Here is a 15705-nt window from a genome sequence, read left to right as displayed (position 1 = left end):
AGACTAACAGCTGATGTTATTTGTAATAAAGTAAGGAGGAGTAAAAAAACATTTGATTGAAATTGGCAAATTCTATTTTTCACTACATGTACTTACCACTGTATTGTGGTGATTGGCTGTGTTTTCCCCTAGTGCCTGAAGAAGTTGATCAATTGCAGAATATGGAAGCCAAACCCTTGGAGATGTAGCTGATAGTGGGACCTAAACAACAACAAAATAGCCTATATTTCGATGTGATTTAACTACATGAAATATTTCTAAATGTTAACTTAATCACGAAAGAAACATCACAAGTAAGACTGGAATTACGAGCATTATTTGAACACATGGTTCCCCAGAGTCAAAACTGTGTTGACCCAAAATTGTAAAAAGGCTTGTATTTTGTATTAAAGAAAGAAATGTTGATGAACTATTTTACTACCAAATGTACTTAATCATGTTACCAGAATATACCATTTTTAAAAGGCAGTAGGAAGGTTGTTTTAAAAAGGTTTCATCAAAACCAAGTATTTAAGTTTTTGTGTTGTTGGAAGCCTAAAAGCTATACTTATACCCCAATATTAATAATTCTTTAATACATCCTTTCAATATATTATGAACTAAAGAAATGCTCATTCTACCTCAATTCCAAAATAACTGTGTCCTTTCCCAAGTAAAGCATCCACATACTCTAGTACCAAATCCACAGCTTCTTCTAGCAGGTCATAGTTCAAGTAGAGGCGAAGAAGTTCAGCAGCATCTACCTTCTGTAAAGAAGCAAAACTCAGAGAAGATAGCAAGCATTGTTGGTTTTAAGCCACAATATATGTATCTTATATTTGAGCAGTATGATCAATGACCAAAAAGTAGCCCTCATTCATTGCTTGAGAGGCTTCCGAGTATCCAAGGCAAAGCTACCCAGACTCTTGCAAAATCCTGCATCAATTTAAGTCAGTCAAGGAAAAAGACTAACTTCTTTCCTTGTGCTCAGTCTACGGCAAGTTTCACTTCCTTGCCATTCTCTCAGATCCCTGTGTCACTTCCAACCTTCACCATCTTACAGTGCAATCCTATGGAGAGTTACTCCAGTCTAAGCCCATGGGCTCAGACTGGAGTAACGCTCCACAGGATTGCGCTGTTAAGCATTTGTAAGCTCTTTCCACTATTTGGCAAATTTTACAAGTAACAAACCAAGGACTCAAGAGACTATTCTAAGTGCTTTTCTATCCAACAGCATTAAGAAATAAAAATTTACCATACTCCCCAGTCTATTTCTGCCTTCTATGAATCACTTGCCTTAAGAAAAACTCTTAATATAATCCTGAACATGAGATACCCTGTCCACCCTCTTTTATTTTATCCTTGCCAACTCTTTGGAATTGCTATGATTGACCATTGTTCCAAATTACGTTTTTAAGTCAGTGGTTTTCAATATCCTAGTCCAATTGCATTGTTTATTGGATAACAGCAAAAAAGGATATAGAAGTAGCAACGGTCTGTAATGATTATATATAAGAAAATCAGAAATTGCTGTCTTATATTTTTAATAAGAATTACAGAATTTCTATAAGATTACAGAATTTATAAATTCTGTAATCCACCTTGAGTCTCAGTGAGAAAGGTGGTATATAAACAGGACACTCACACTTTCCTTGAAGATTCCTTCTGCTCTTAAGAAGGGAGGACATATTGTCATGAGTGACTCCCACCTGGCCATTAAGGGGGCCAGATCAAAACTCAAACTGCCTCCTTGATGGACAGATGGGAATCACCCATGACAAAATGTCCTTCCCCTCAGAGCAAGAACAAACTCTTCCAGATTCCAGAGAGCCAGTTTGGTGTAGTGGTTAAGAGCGCGGGACTCTAATCTGGAGAGCTGGGTTTGATTCCCCACTCCTCCACTTGAAGCCAGCTGGGTGATCTTGGGCTAGTCACAGCTCTCTGGAGCTCTCTCAGTCCCACCCACCTCACAGGGTGTTTTGTTGTGGGGATAATAATGGCATACGTTGTAAACTGCTCTGAGTGGGCATTAAGTTGTCCTGAAGGGCGGTATATAAATCGAATGTTGTTATTATTATTATTATTATTATTCAGGACTCACTGAGCTCCAAGCACATGTCAGTAAGTCAATACAATACCATTGGGATCAAGGCCAGAATCATGAGTGGCGGGCCCAGAAAATAGGAGTAAGAAAACTGAACATCAAGAAGTATGCCATAGTGAGGAACAAGCAGAGGATCAGAGCCATGGAAGAATCATCTCTACCACTGAGTAATCTAGCCTCACCATCCTGCTGCTTCTCAGTATATGTGTGCAAACAGGTGGATGATGTGGTACTCTTGCTTTCTACGCATGTGCAGTAGCAGCATGGACTGGAAAATCAGGGGAGAAAAGGTAGCTCTGTAGGGGCTCATGACCCACCAGGCAGAGCTCTGTGACCTAGCTGAGGATCCCAACCCACAGATTCACCAGCCTAAGAAACCTAATGGTATCCTAGCTAAAGGTAAAGGTGCAAGCACCGAGTCATTACTGACCCATGGGGGACATCATGTCACGTTTTCTTGACAGACTTTTTATGGGGTGGTTTGCCATTGCCTTCCCCAGTCAACTACACTTTACCCCCAGAAAACTGGGTACTCATTTTACCGACCTCGGAAGGATGGAAGGCTGAGTCAACCTTGAGCCAGCTACCTGAACCCGGCTTCCGCCAGGATCGAACCCAGGTCGTTAGCAGAGCTTGGGCTGCAGTACTGCAGCTTACCACTCTGCGCCACGGGGCTCTTTAATGGTATCCTAGAAGGGGGGGAAAAGTTTCCCTGTTGAAAACACACATTATATACAACAACGCTGTTTCGAGTTCCTTGAGAATTATTAATATAAGTTTGCATCAAGCTACAAAGAAAATACTACTGAAGTTAAGTAGTCACTGAAATAGATTTAACACACACTGCTTTGTAACACCCATGCTCCCCCAAACTACAATTTAATTCTACAAAAGAAAATATTTACTTTGTAACTGTTGATAAGCCAGTTAGGCAAAGGCACCCCATGAGACAGTAACTTGCTGATTACACAGCGATGATATAAATTGTTCTGAGACGTGAATCTATCCAAGTAGGATGATAAGAGTCGCCACGCTTCATCTGTTGCACTACAAATCAATTAGAATACACTTTACTATGTTATCAGATCTACATATACACATATGTTCTGAGCTACCGGTGGAAAGCTCTTGCACCCAAATTATGGCTTGGCTTTTATTGTAGTGGCTCATGATCTACCAGGTAGAGCTCTGTGACCTAGCTGATGGTCCCAACCCACAGATTCACCAGCCTAAGAAACCTGATTTAGATAGTCATGCACCTGTCATCACACATCTAGTTCCCTTGACGATCCCACCATACAGATTTAAAAAAAAAACAAAAGAGGATGGTAGATCTGAAAAGTAAAATGGGGGATATTAATCCTCTTCAAGTAAAACATAACGTACGCAGACATCATGGGAAGGAAAAAAGACATTCTGGCGATATTTCTTGGATAAGGGTGAACAAGCTAAAGCTTAATTCAGATTAAACAAGTTTTCTGAGTTAGTAGGAAGGCTGATCGGCAACATAATATCTCTTATGTCTTGGATGGGGTTAAACTCCCCTTGAAAAGTCAGGTTCACAGCTTGAAGTACTACTTGACACAGCAGACATCTTGGAAAACCAGGTGGCTGCTGTGGCTTGCTTTTGCTCTACTATGGCTGGTGCATCAGCTGTGCCTGTACCTGGTTCAATCAGATCTAGCCACAATGATCCATGCCTGCAATGTGCTCTGCTTGGGACTATCCTTTTTGGAAGCTGCAGCAAGTGCAGAATGCTATGATTGGACTGCTGGTTGGAGCCAACTATCGGGAGTATGTGGCCTCTGATATCACAGCAACTGCACTGCTCGTCAATCTTGACTGAATTATTGCAATGTGCTCGACTTGGGGCTACTCTTGAAGAGTGTTTGGAAGCTGCAGCTAGTGCAGAATGATATGGCTAAACTGTTGGCTAGAATCAACTACAGGGAGCATGTAACCCTGATATTACAGCTACTGCACTGCCTACCAATCTGGTCCTAAGCCCAATTCAAGGTGTTGGTTCTCACCTTTTAAGCCCTACATGGCATAGGACCGGGGTATCTGAAGGAACATCTTCTCCCATTTGTTCCTGCTTGGGAATTAAGATCCATGGGGAGGCACTCCTGACTGCCCCATCAGCCAAAGAAGATCAGTTGGTGGGAACATGAGTGGGGGCCTTTTCAGTGGCAGCCCCATGATTGTAAAACAACCTCCCTAGCGAAGAACACCTGCCCCCCTCACTCTCAATCTTTAGGAGGCAGCTGAAGAAGTTTTATTTAGAACTCCACTCAATTAATTTTCCTATTTATTGATAGTTTGATTTAGAGATTTTAAATGGAAGTTTTAAAAAGTATTTTTATGTCAGATGTAAGCCACCTCAAATGCTGTAAGGTAGAAAGTCAGTTAGCAAATGTATTAAATAAATAAATACTTTGGGTTGCTGCAGCAACTTGAAATCGTAACTGAACATTGGTTTTCAAAGGGTGGGGGTTAATGGGATAGAGTAAGAGAGAGGACATGGGGGAGAGGGTACGTGAGCTTCCCAAAAAGGTACAGTCAGAAATGGTGCTGTTTTAATAACAAGAAACAGTTATTTCTGTGCAAATTTAACACAGTTGTTCTGTACACATTACCAGCTTAATTTCCTACAAGCATCACATTACCTGGTCTCTTTGGTTGCAATAACTGATGAGAACTGATTTGCAGCTAGCCAGTCCCATGCTTCTGTCAAAGCTGCTTCTCCTCCAAACTGGAGCTGAATGCATCTGGAATATATATAACAAGTACATGTATATAAAACATCATTATAAGCCTTTTTCAAAAAAGAAAAAAGCAGGACATGAAGGTATATAAACATGAAGGTTATCCAGTTTTACTCTAACAATCATGTGTGGTTGACTGTGCTGCAGAACAGAGATTTGCGCAATGCAAACCTGACAAGAGATATGCAGCTAGGTTTCATTCATCCTCAAAGTCTACCCCTTATACCATGCTAAAAATTGCTGCAATGGAGAGCCCTATATAGGGACCTCACTAGATGGGCATTCTTTGAGCAAGTGGAGCAGTTTTGCTGCCTATAGAAACCCCCGGACTCCATTACTTGACTATGTTTATATTATGCCTCCTCATATCTTGAAACTTTAAAACCCAGAATAAAAGGACCAGTTACTGGACTAGCTGGCTATAGGGATCGTTGAAATCAACTTGATGACCATGAACATGACAATCACATCAACAGGAAAGGAAAAACGTAACAATAACAACAACACTGATCTCCACAGTAAATTGAGTAGTAGTAGTGAAAATTAACACTATTGATAATATTTTCAGTCATTCAGTGAATCTCATCTTGCTTCCAAAACTTACAGCAACTGCTTGCTAGAGCAAAATATTACACAGTTCCCCAAACCCATCTAATCAAGAGACGGCTTGGTAAGTTATAAGCAAAGGTAGTTAAACTGAGAAGTGGTCGCCTCATTTCAGCCATACCCCCCATTCCGTCCTGCATATCACATTCTCTTTCTTTACCAACCAGTTACATGTTACAGAGATGTTGGATTGCATCCAGAGGCACAGAACTTGTTTTTGTGGCACACTATGTGTCAATCAAAAAAGCATACACACTCAAACAATTTAAAGAACGTATTTTGACAGATCAACAGATGTTTCTTGATATTACAGCACTCATGTTAAGTACCTGTATAAGCCCAATATTTTGTTACATACTTGAAAGTAAGTCCCTCAAATATAGGTGTTAAGGAAAGGTTGAAGGTCTGGCAGAGAGAAATGGCAGTGTCAAAGAGACCAGCCTGTACCAGCAGGACAACCAGCTCCTCAGGGGATGAGCTTCCTGGGAAAATAATAAAACTGGATTAGTTAACCTTAAAAATATACCCAGATTTTCTGGTTAATCAACATGGTATACTATCAAAATAAAAAATAACCCCAAAGTCAGTACTGGTCATAATTCTACATATGCAGCACTCACAGCATTTGTTCTTACAGATGCAAACCACCCACTTCATCTTTAATCACTAGACATGACAGCTGTAATAGAATCCAGTAGCTTTGCACATTTGGTGACATCATAACAAATGTGGACTGACGTTCTGCCACAAATTAAGACCTCAATTCCACTCTGCACAACTGCAACATACAGGGAATAAGGCATGTACAGCAGGACGTTCCCACACACAGACTAATTTACTTATGTCTGCATTACACTTAGGTGGTGCAAATACAATTCTAATTATACCTGCCACAGCAGCGGCTGATGAATCATGCTGAGCCAAAGTTAGCCGTATGCGAGCCAGGGTGCATTCTCTTTCCAAATCTTTTAGTTCCAAGATTTCAATCTGACTTCCCGCTGTTTCAAAATATAATTTCTTTATATTAGCAAGTTCAAGTGTCTATAATTTAGACTTTAGAATATAAACAGCCAACATGAAAACAAAACTGCACTAATTTAACCTGAGTTTCATAATGGAAGATTCCTGATGCTGGAAGATTTCAGTCAACCCGCACCTGCTCTGGCAGTTGTATTAATATAATTCAAAACCAAATGAAAGTAATATTTACCCTGTTATATTTCCCAATATAACAAGGACCTTGATTTTTCTTCAGCAGTAGAATAAAGGATCTCATTCTTCTGTCTGGTTAATTCTTATCACCTTTCCCCTCAACTAACTGTGACACAGAAGTCCTCTTAACATAAGGACTTGGAACTCTTCACCCATTTGGCTTCCTGTCAATTTTTCAGTTTCCACAGTTCTTGATTTTCTTTCCTGACAACAGCTCTCACACTCTTATTAATGCAGCTGTTAAACAACATATTTTTAAAGGCCAGATTTAAAAACCCTGAAGAAGCAAGAAGATGAATTTCAAACAATGATTTGAACTTCACCAAACCACTGTACTGTAATTTGTTCAGTGACTGTCCCTAGCTATCAATTATATTGTATTTTCACTCCTGCTGTTGTTATCTGCCTTTGATCTCAGTGAGAAAGGCAGGCTATAAATAAAGAATTGCATGTATTGTCGAAGGCTTTCACGGCCGGAGAACGATGGTTGTTGGGGGTTTTCCGGGCTGTATTGCCGTGGTCTTGGCATTGTAGTTCCTGTGGTCCCGATGTAAACTTGTCCACAGCTGCAGGGTATACGGTATACTCCTGCAGAGGTGAGGGGGTCTCTGCTGTCTTTTGCTGATCGTAGCATCTGTTGTATTTTTCGGGTGGGTCTGAATACTGCTTGAAGGTTATGCTTTTCCATAAGCTTTCCCATCTGATCAGTAATTCCTTTGATATATGGCAAAAACACTTTTCCTGTAGGTGACTGTTTTTCCTTGGTTGTTTGATTCATCCTGGGTTTGATTGCTCTTCGGATTTCATTTCTGGAGTAGCCATTTGCCTGAAGTGCGTGGTTTAGATGATTAATTTCCTCATTGAGAAAGCGCGGCTCACATATCCGTCTTGCACGATCCACTAATGTTTTCATTATGCCTCTTTTCTGTCGGGGGTGATGATTGGAGTTTTTGTGTAAGTAACGATCAGTGTGAGTTGGTTTCCTGTAGACCTTGTGACCTAACTGAAAGTTTGCTTTGCGGATGACCAAGGTATCCAGGAATGAGAGTTTTCCCTCACTTTCTTTCTCCATTGTGAATTGTATGTTCAGGTGGATGTTGTTGAGATGATTCAAAAACTCCCTCAATTCTTCCTCCCCATGGCTCCAAATGATGAATGTATCATCCACAAACCGGAACCATACACTGGGTTTGTGGGGTGCTGATTCTAGAGCTGTTTTTTCAAAATGTTCCATGTAGAAGTTTGCTATAACTGGGCTGAGTGGGCTCCCCATGGCCACCCCATCCATCTGTTCATAGAATTCGTTTTCCCATTGGAAGTAACTGGTTGTCAGACAATGATGGAATAAGGCTGTTACATCCTCTGGGAAAATCTGATTAATCAGTGCAATAGTGTCTTTTACTGGAACCTTGGTAAACAGGGATACAACATCAAAACTGACAAGTATGTCTTGTGGATTGAGTTTCAGAGAACTGATTTTGTTGATGAAATCTGCTGAATCTTTGATGTAAGACGAGGTTTTCCCGATGTGGTCCTGCAGGAGATCTGCCAGATGTCTAGCTAATTCATATGTCGGTGAACCAATGGCACTCACAATGGGTCGGAGTGGGACTGAATCTTTATGTATTTTGGGGAGTCCATATAGTCTAGGTGGCTGTGCTTCAGTCTTGCATAGTTTTCTGTGCGTGTCGGGATGTAGTGAGGAATTCTTGATCAGCGCATTTGTTAGCCTGGTGATTTTGCAGGTGGGATCTCGAGAAAACGAGATCCCACCTGCAAAATCACCAGGCTAACAAATGCGCTGATCAAGAATTCCTCACTACATCCCGACACGCACAGAAAACTATGCAAGACTGAAGCACAGCCACCTAGACTATATGGACTCCCCAAAATACATAAAGATTCAGTCCCACTCCGACCCATTGTGAGTGCCATTGGTTCACCGACATATGAATTAGCTAGACATCTGGCAGATCTCCTGCAGGACCACATCGGGAAAACCTCGTCTTACATCAAAGATTCAGCAGATTTCATCAACAAAATCAGTTCTCTGAAACTCAATCCACAAGACATACTTGTCAGTTTTGATGTTGTATCCCTGTTTACCAAGGTTCCAGTAAAAGACACTATTGCACTGATTAATCAGATTTTCCCAGAGGATGTAACAGCCTTATTCCATCATTGTCTGACAACCAGTTACTTCCAATGGGACAACGAATTCTATGAACAGATGGATGGGGTGGCCATGGGGAGCCCACTCAGCCCAGTTATAGCAAACTTCTACATGGAACATTTTGAAAAAACAGCTCTAGAATCAGCACCCCACAAACCCAGTGTATGGTTCCGGTTTGTGGATGATACATTCATCATTTGGAGCCATGGGGAGGAAGAATTGAGGGAGTTTTTGAATCATCTCAACAACATCCACCTGAACATACAATTCACAATGGAGAAAGAAAGTGAGGGAAAACTCTCATTCCTGGATACCTTGGTCATCCGCAAAGCAAACTTTCAGTTAGGTCACAAGGTCTACAGGAAACCAACTCACACTGATCGTTACTTACACAAAAACTCCAATCATCACCCCCGACAGAAAAGAGGCATAATGAAAACATTAGTGGATCGTGCAAGACGGATATGTGAGCCGCGCTTTCTCAATGAGGAAATTAATCATCTAAACCACGCACTTCAGGCAAATGGCTACTCCAGAAATGAAATCCGAAGAGCAATCAAACCCAGGATGAATCAAACAACCAAGGAAAAACAGTCACCTACAGGAAAAGTGTTTTTGCCATATATCAAAGGAATTACTGATCAGATGGGAAAGCTTATGGAAAAGCATAACCTTCAAGCAGTATTCAGACCCACCCGAAAAATACAACAGATGCTACGATCAGCAAAAGACAGCAGAGACCCCCTCACCTCTGCAGGAGTATACCGTATACCCTGCAGCTGTGGACAAGTTTACATCGGGACCACAGGAACTACAATGCCAAGACCACGGCAATACAGCCCGGAAAACCCCCAACAACCAAAGAATTGCATGTTATATAAAAGAGAGGAATAAGGATACAGTCATGCTTATTTTCTTCTTGGCACAGTTTTATTCTTGTTTACTGAGTAGTTGGCATTGAAAGATTTTGCAACAATTTGTCCATTTCCACGTTTTCCATTATCTCCGCTATTAGTTCCGCTTGCTGAGGTGTTGTTGGTCATTTCCAATAGTACACTAATAAAATTCTTGCTGCTGTTACTACATGTATTATGAAATATTTCTGGTCTTTGTTCAGCTCTTCTGGTATGCAGTTTAACAAAAATATCTCTGGTTTAAAGGGAACTGAAATCTGTAAAATTGTTTGTAGTAATGTATGTACCATTATCCAGAATTTATGTATCTCTTTACAAGTCCACCACATATGATAAAATGTTCCTGTATGTTTCCCACATTTCCAGCAGTTATTTGACATATTTTTATACATTTTAGCAAGTCTATCTGGAATTAAATACCATCTATAAAACATCTTATATAAGTTCTCTTTAAAAGCAACTGACTTAGTTATTTTAACATTCACTTTCCTTATCTTATTCCATTGTGTTGAATCAATACTATATCCTAAATTTTGTGTCCATTTAGCCTTATATTCTTCCATCCCCTCATTTTTCGTCTTCATTTGCATAAAGAATACATACATTTTTTATCATTTTCATCAGAATCATGTAAGTTTTTCAAAAGCATTTTGTTCTAAGTAAAAACCTCCCACTTTTTTATCTTTATTATATCTAGACTCAGTCTGGGCCCTTAACCACCCGTCTAGGTTAATGCCTTGTCTCTGTAATTCTTCTTTTGTTTTTAATGTTCCTTTATCATCTTTATATCTAATAATCTTTGTATTTAATAATCCTATCTAGAGAGAATACATTTGGCTATGACAACGCTTCTGATGATGACACCCATTGTGGAGTTTTAGAATATATTAGCGGCACAATTCTTTCCCATGTTGTTATAAGGGATTTTCTAATCAAATGGTTCTTAAAATACTTATGTCCATTTGTTTTTCCATACCATACAAATGCGTCCCATCCTAACTGCAAATCATGTCCTTCTAGCAAGAGTCTTTGATTTTCTAAAAGAATCCATTCTCTCATCCAAACTAGACAACACACTTTGTAATAAACTTTCCAGTCTGGTAAAGCAAAGCCAGCATTTTCTTTCAAATCTTGGGAGTGTTTTCAGTTTAATTCTTGTTTTTTTCCCTTGCCAGATAAATTTGGACACTGATTTATTTAGCTCTTCAAAGAAAGATTTATTAATACAGATTGGGCTGGTTTGATATAGAAATATAATCCATGGTAGTATATTCATTTTGATAGTTGCAATCCTTCCTAGCAACAAAAGACGGAATCCTTTCCATTTCTCTAAATCTTTCTTGATCTCTTGAAGCAATTTCATACAATTGTTTTTCATTAACAAGCTACATTTTGATGTTAAGTAAACCCCTAAATATTTTACTTTCTTCTCTAACTGAAATCCTGTCAGTCTGATTAACTCAGTTTTTTGGGGTGTTGACATATTTTTAGTTATCACTTTTGTTTTCTGGTAATTAATCTTCATTCCGGCCATCGAGCCATATTCCTTAAGGTAGTGCATTAATTGCTCTATTGAGTCCAAAGGCTCCTGTAATATAAATAATAAGTCATCCGCAAATGCTTCTATTTTATATTTATGACCTTTAATCGATGCTCCTTTAATTGCCGGATCGCTCCTTACAGATCTCATCAATATTTCCAACATCAGGATAAATATTAATTAATATTAATCCAGAAAACTAGATATAACTTAAATCAATCACAATTTAACAGCAGACCTTTGGAAGGATATTGATTTTATTTATAACCAGCTTTTCTTTCATTATGGAACTTATGGCAGCCAGCTCAGAAGTCTAAGAACAATAAGCCACTCACTTGGGACAGCAGCACATTCTCCATCATGACTTCTCTTGGGGGATGCGCCTGGACGTTCATACTAGTATGAAACAGAATAAGCTCAAGTTTATTATTTGTCTCAAGATCTACAGCATCCTTACCATTACTTAAGCCATAATCAGAACTGTGTGGAATGTGGCACCTTTACTCTGTCAATCTCCCAGTTCATACATTCTAGTCCTTATTGACAAAGGAAAGCTCAGACTGATAAACATCTCAGAAGTCACAGAAAGGTCCAGACAGCACTACGTGGGAAAGATTAAACTAAACTGAATAGCCCCTCGTCATTTTTCTCACAGCCCTACTTCCAGGCAGACACACCCCACCTCTCCTCAAAATACTTATGCTTCTCTCCTCCAACAATAATGAAGCTGCCCAAAGCAATATGGTGTGCAGGAGGGAGATGAACAGTGCAGCAGTGATCAGGCATATAACCTCTTATACAGCTACACAGTTACAGTGTCACAAACCAATTCAGCACAATTTCTATTTTTCCTGCTGTCAGTGGCAGACTTCTCTTCGTTGTATTTTAAATGGGGAGTAGAGACAAAGAATAGAATCTCACATGCACATTTTCTCCTTAAAAACTTAATATGCTTTTATCCAGAGCTTTTTTTCTGATGATAACACACTGGTACAGTATACCATTACCTTTTTAAACAACCTTTTAGTTTTTTAACAGTTTCAGGGCCAAGCACAGCAGCTGCTGGGCAGCAGGAGGAAAGGAATGGGGGGAGGGGGCTTGTGCAGTTAAAGTCCATGATGACCTGCTGCCCTCCAGAGATTACAGCAGCGGCTGGGGAAGGCTGGTCTCTGACTTATTTGCAGTGCTGTCTTGGCTGCCCACCTCCCTGCTTGCTCTACAAGTCCCATGGGGCTGTGAGTGTGCAAAAGCCAGGCAGCTTCATGCACAAGAGACACACCACCAGGCTGCAGTTTTGTGGGAAGGCAGCAGCATGTGTGTCATGTGACATGCTTCTCTTCTCCTGGCCTGCTCAGCTGCAGCCACTGCAGACACAAAGCAGGTTGTTAGCCAAGGAGAACTGCAGTACTAAGTGCAGTTTCTCTCTCTTCCTCTCAAATAAACCCTGTCCAGCAATAAGGGCTACTCACAGACCTTTTTTTGGAGTAAGGGGTCTACCCACAACTCTCTCTGAAAAGGATCTTGTTGGCCAAATGTCATGCTGCAGTTGTTTAACTATTTGGTAGGCATACTCTGTTGGGCTGAAATATGACAATTACCCTGCTGAGACAAGTTTGTGGGATTTCATCCAACAAGTGTGGAAAGTTTTTTGTTTTTGCATTATTGTCTCTGGTGGGCTAAGGAACTCCAAAGATGGGCAGCTGGATGGGGGCCAATGCAGCCCACCCTCCCCGACTTGGAAGAACTCGCCAGAGCAGTACCCCAGCACAGCAGGTGCCTTCAATGGCAGTAGAATCCTGATGACAGGGTATGGAAGTAGAATGGAGCTTTAGGAAGAATCGGAGTTAAGGAAGAGATTTGGGGCTAGAAGGAGTAGCGGCATTGGCCAATAAAGAATCAATCTCTCTGATTGTAGCTGTTGCTGCTGGGGTGAGGTAGAAAAGGAACAGTTCCAAAGTCCAACGTAAATATATGTGTGCGTGTGTGTGAGTGAGTGAGAGAGAGAGAGAAAGAGAGAGCACAAGCTGGGGCCCAATGCGGGCTCTGCAGAAGATGCTTAGCTGCTTTGAGTTTATTCTGCTTTTTTCTATTCCTCAGTGAGTGAGTGAGTAAGAGAGAGGGAGGGGGAGAGAGAGAGGGAGGGAGAGAGGGAGAGAGCGTGCAAGCTGGGGCCCAACGCAGGCTCTGCAGAAGAGGCTTAGCTGCTTTGAGTTCATTCTGCTTTTTTTCCATTCCTCTTGTGAGTGAGTGAGTGAGTGAGAGGGAGGGAGAGAGGGAGGGGGGGAAGAATAAGAACAGGTGAGAAAGAAAGAAATGTGGCAGAATAAATCTGTTCTTCAAAGTCAACCAAAGCCACATGTGTTTTTATCAATTGCCCTTCTTCACTTTTAAAGCCTGTTATGCCAACTGAGGAGACACCTTCACATATGTAAGGGAAATTTCTCCCACAATAACCAGCAGACCTGATTAACACAAGAGAGAGAAACGGGGAGGAGGGAGAGGCAAATTCTGTGCCAAGGATCGTCAGCAAAGGTTTTGAGAATAGAACTGTTAATTCTGTAATGTTCCTGGGTCTGTCTATAGTATGGCCTCATTTGTAATGCTGTGTTCAGTCCTGGTGCCGTATTTTAAAAAGGCAACTGAAGAATGTATTGTCGAAGGCTTTCACGGCCGGAGAACGATGGTTGTTGGGGGTTTTCCGGGCTGTATTGCCGTGGTCTTGGCATTGTAGTTCCTGACGTTTCGCCAGCAGCTGTGGCTGGCATCTTCAGAGGTGTAGCACCAAAAGACAGAGATCTCTCAGTGTCACAGTGTGGAAAAGATGTAGGTCATTTGTATCTACTCAGGAGGGGTGGGGTTGAGCTGAGTCATTCTGTAAGAGTTTCCCAGGGTGTGGAATGCTAATGGCGGGAGGCTTCCCGCTAATGGCGGGAGGCTTTGCAACTGAAGAAGTTGGAAAAAATACAGAACCAAAAAGACCACGGAGTGATCAAAATTATCAATCATGAGAAGGTTTTCTGAAGGCTTGTGTAGGCATAGGAGGGGAGAGAGGAGGTATATCTGTATGTTTTGGAGTGAGGGAGCTCTTACTGTGAGAGAATACATTAGAATAATCTTTTAGTATGTTTTAATATGTATGTGTATATATATTCTTTTAATGTGAGTACTAGAGCCTTTGGAACCAGTACTCTCATCTCAAAGGAAACTGTCAGACAGCCTAGAGGAATTATTATTGTGAAAGTTTCATATATTATAAATTACCTAGACTGCCTATGATGAAATGCTGAAAAAAGTTTCAAGCATGCTAATGAATATGCTAGTTACACAGTAACTAGGTATTTATGAGAAAGAGACTGCTACTAATCAAATTCTTAAAAAGCAACTGGTCATACCACTGCACCAGAAGCTGGCTGTACTATCCAAGCGTATTCCGGGCGAATCAGCCGCAAACAATTAATAGCTGCAAGGTAACAGTTTGCTTGCTTCTGCAGTCCACGAAGTGTGCGAACTTCTCTACCCAGCCGCATTCCATATTCAAACATCACTGTTCCAGCTGAAAAAGAAAATGCATAACATTTAGCAGTAGCAACATCACACACTTTTGGAATTTGCTACCTTCCAATTAGACTAGGCTAAGAACTAATTTGAGAATGATCTAGTCTCACAACAAAACCAGCCACAAAAAAGTGTATAGTTTCAAAGCTGGACACTAAAGTTTGGTTTGAGGCGAGAGAATGGGGTGGTAGAATGGGCTTCTGACTACAAGTGATGGCTTCCACTTTTGAATGCTCCTTCACATAGAACTGTCTTCATAAAACACGAAGAAGCAATATGCTATGAAAAAGTTCACTGAGTTGTGAAAAAGCTCACACCAAGAAAAATGGTCAAGTTTTATACTGTACAAGGCTTCATCTTGGATGTGCAGTGCCTCTGATGCTTTGATTTGGATTTTATAGTAATTTGTTTAATTGAAGGGAGTTTCAGAGTAGAACTAGATGCTATTTTGACAAACACAAAACAGTTGGACCCAAGCTTTTACAAATAGAACAAGTCCATGGAAGTAGATCTTCCCCATCTTTCACTTCCCTCAGCTGCTGTAGAGATTGGGGGACTTCCACAACAGAAAGGCATATGGCACAGTGAGCTGCAGGAGTATACTACTGCAGCCTTTCACACAGCATATGTGAGCATGTGTTATGTGCTGTCAAGACACTTCCAATTTATGGCAATCCTATGAATTAACAATCTCCAAAACATCCTATCATTAACAGTTTTGCTCAGATCTTGCAAGCTGGAGGCTGTGATTTCCTTTATTGAGTCAAGCCATCTCAGTTGGGGTCTTCCTCTTTTCCTACTGCCTTCCACCTTTCCTGGCATTGTCTTTTCCAGTGAGTCTTGTCTTCTTGTAATGG

General features: G+C 40.7%; 1 protein-coding gene across 1 annotated transcript in view; it reads right to left on the bottom strand.

The window, feature by feature from the left end:
* NUP160 (nucleoporin 160) overlaps positions 1 to 15705 on the bottom strand; it is a 56605-nt gene that overhangs the window by 1077 nt on the left and 39823 nt on the right. Inside the window, exons 28-35 of the mRNA XM_054972546.1 lie at positions 14686 to 14846; positions 11629 to 11689; positions 6342 to 6452; positions 5813 to 5936; positions 4750 to 4851; positions 2989 to 3130; positions 621 to 746; positions 97 to 201 (exon numbers count right to left, since the gene is read on the bottom strand). Coding sequence (XP_054828521.1) covers positions 97 to 201; positions 621 to 746; positions 2989 to 3130; positions 4750 to 4851; positions 5813 to 5936; positions 6342 to 6452; positions 11629 to 11689; positions 14686 to 14846 — 932 coding nt within the window. The remainder of the gene's footprint in view (positions 1 to 96; positions 202 to 620; positions 747 to 2988; positions 3131 to 4749; positions 4852 to 5812; positions 5937 to 6341; positions 6453 to 11628; positions 11690 to 14685; positions 14847 to 15705) is intronic.

This window comes from Eublepharis macularius, chromosome 2, assembly GCF_028583425.1.
Source record: "Eublepharis macularius isolate TG4126 chromosome 2, MPM_Emac_v1.0, whole genome shotgun sequence".
In the NCBI taxonomy this organism is placed as follows: Eukaryota; Metazoa; Chordata; class Lepidosauria; order Squamata; family Eublepharidae; genus Eublepharis; species Eublepharis macularius.
Note: the sequence above shows the minus strand (reverse complement) of the source record. Positions and strands in the feature narration are given on the sequence as shown.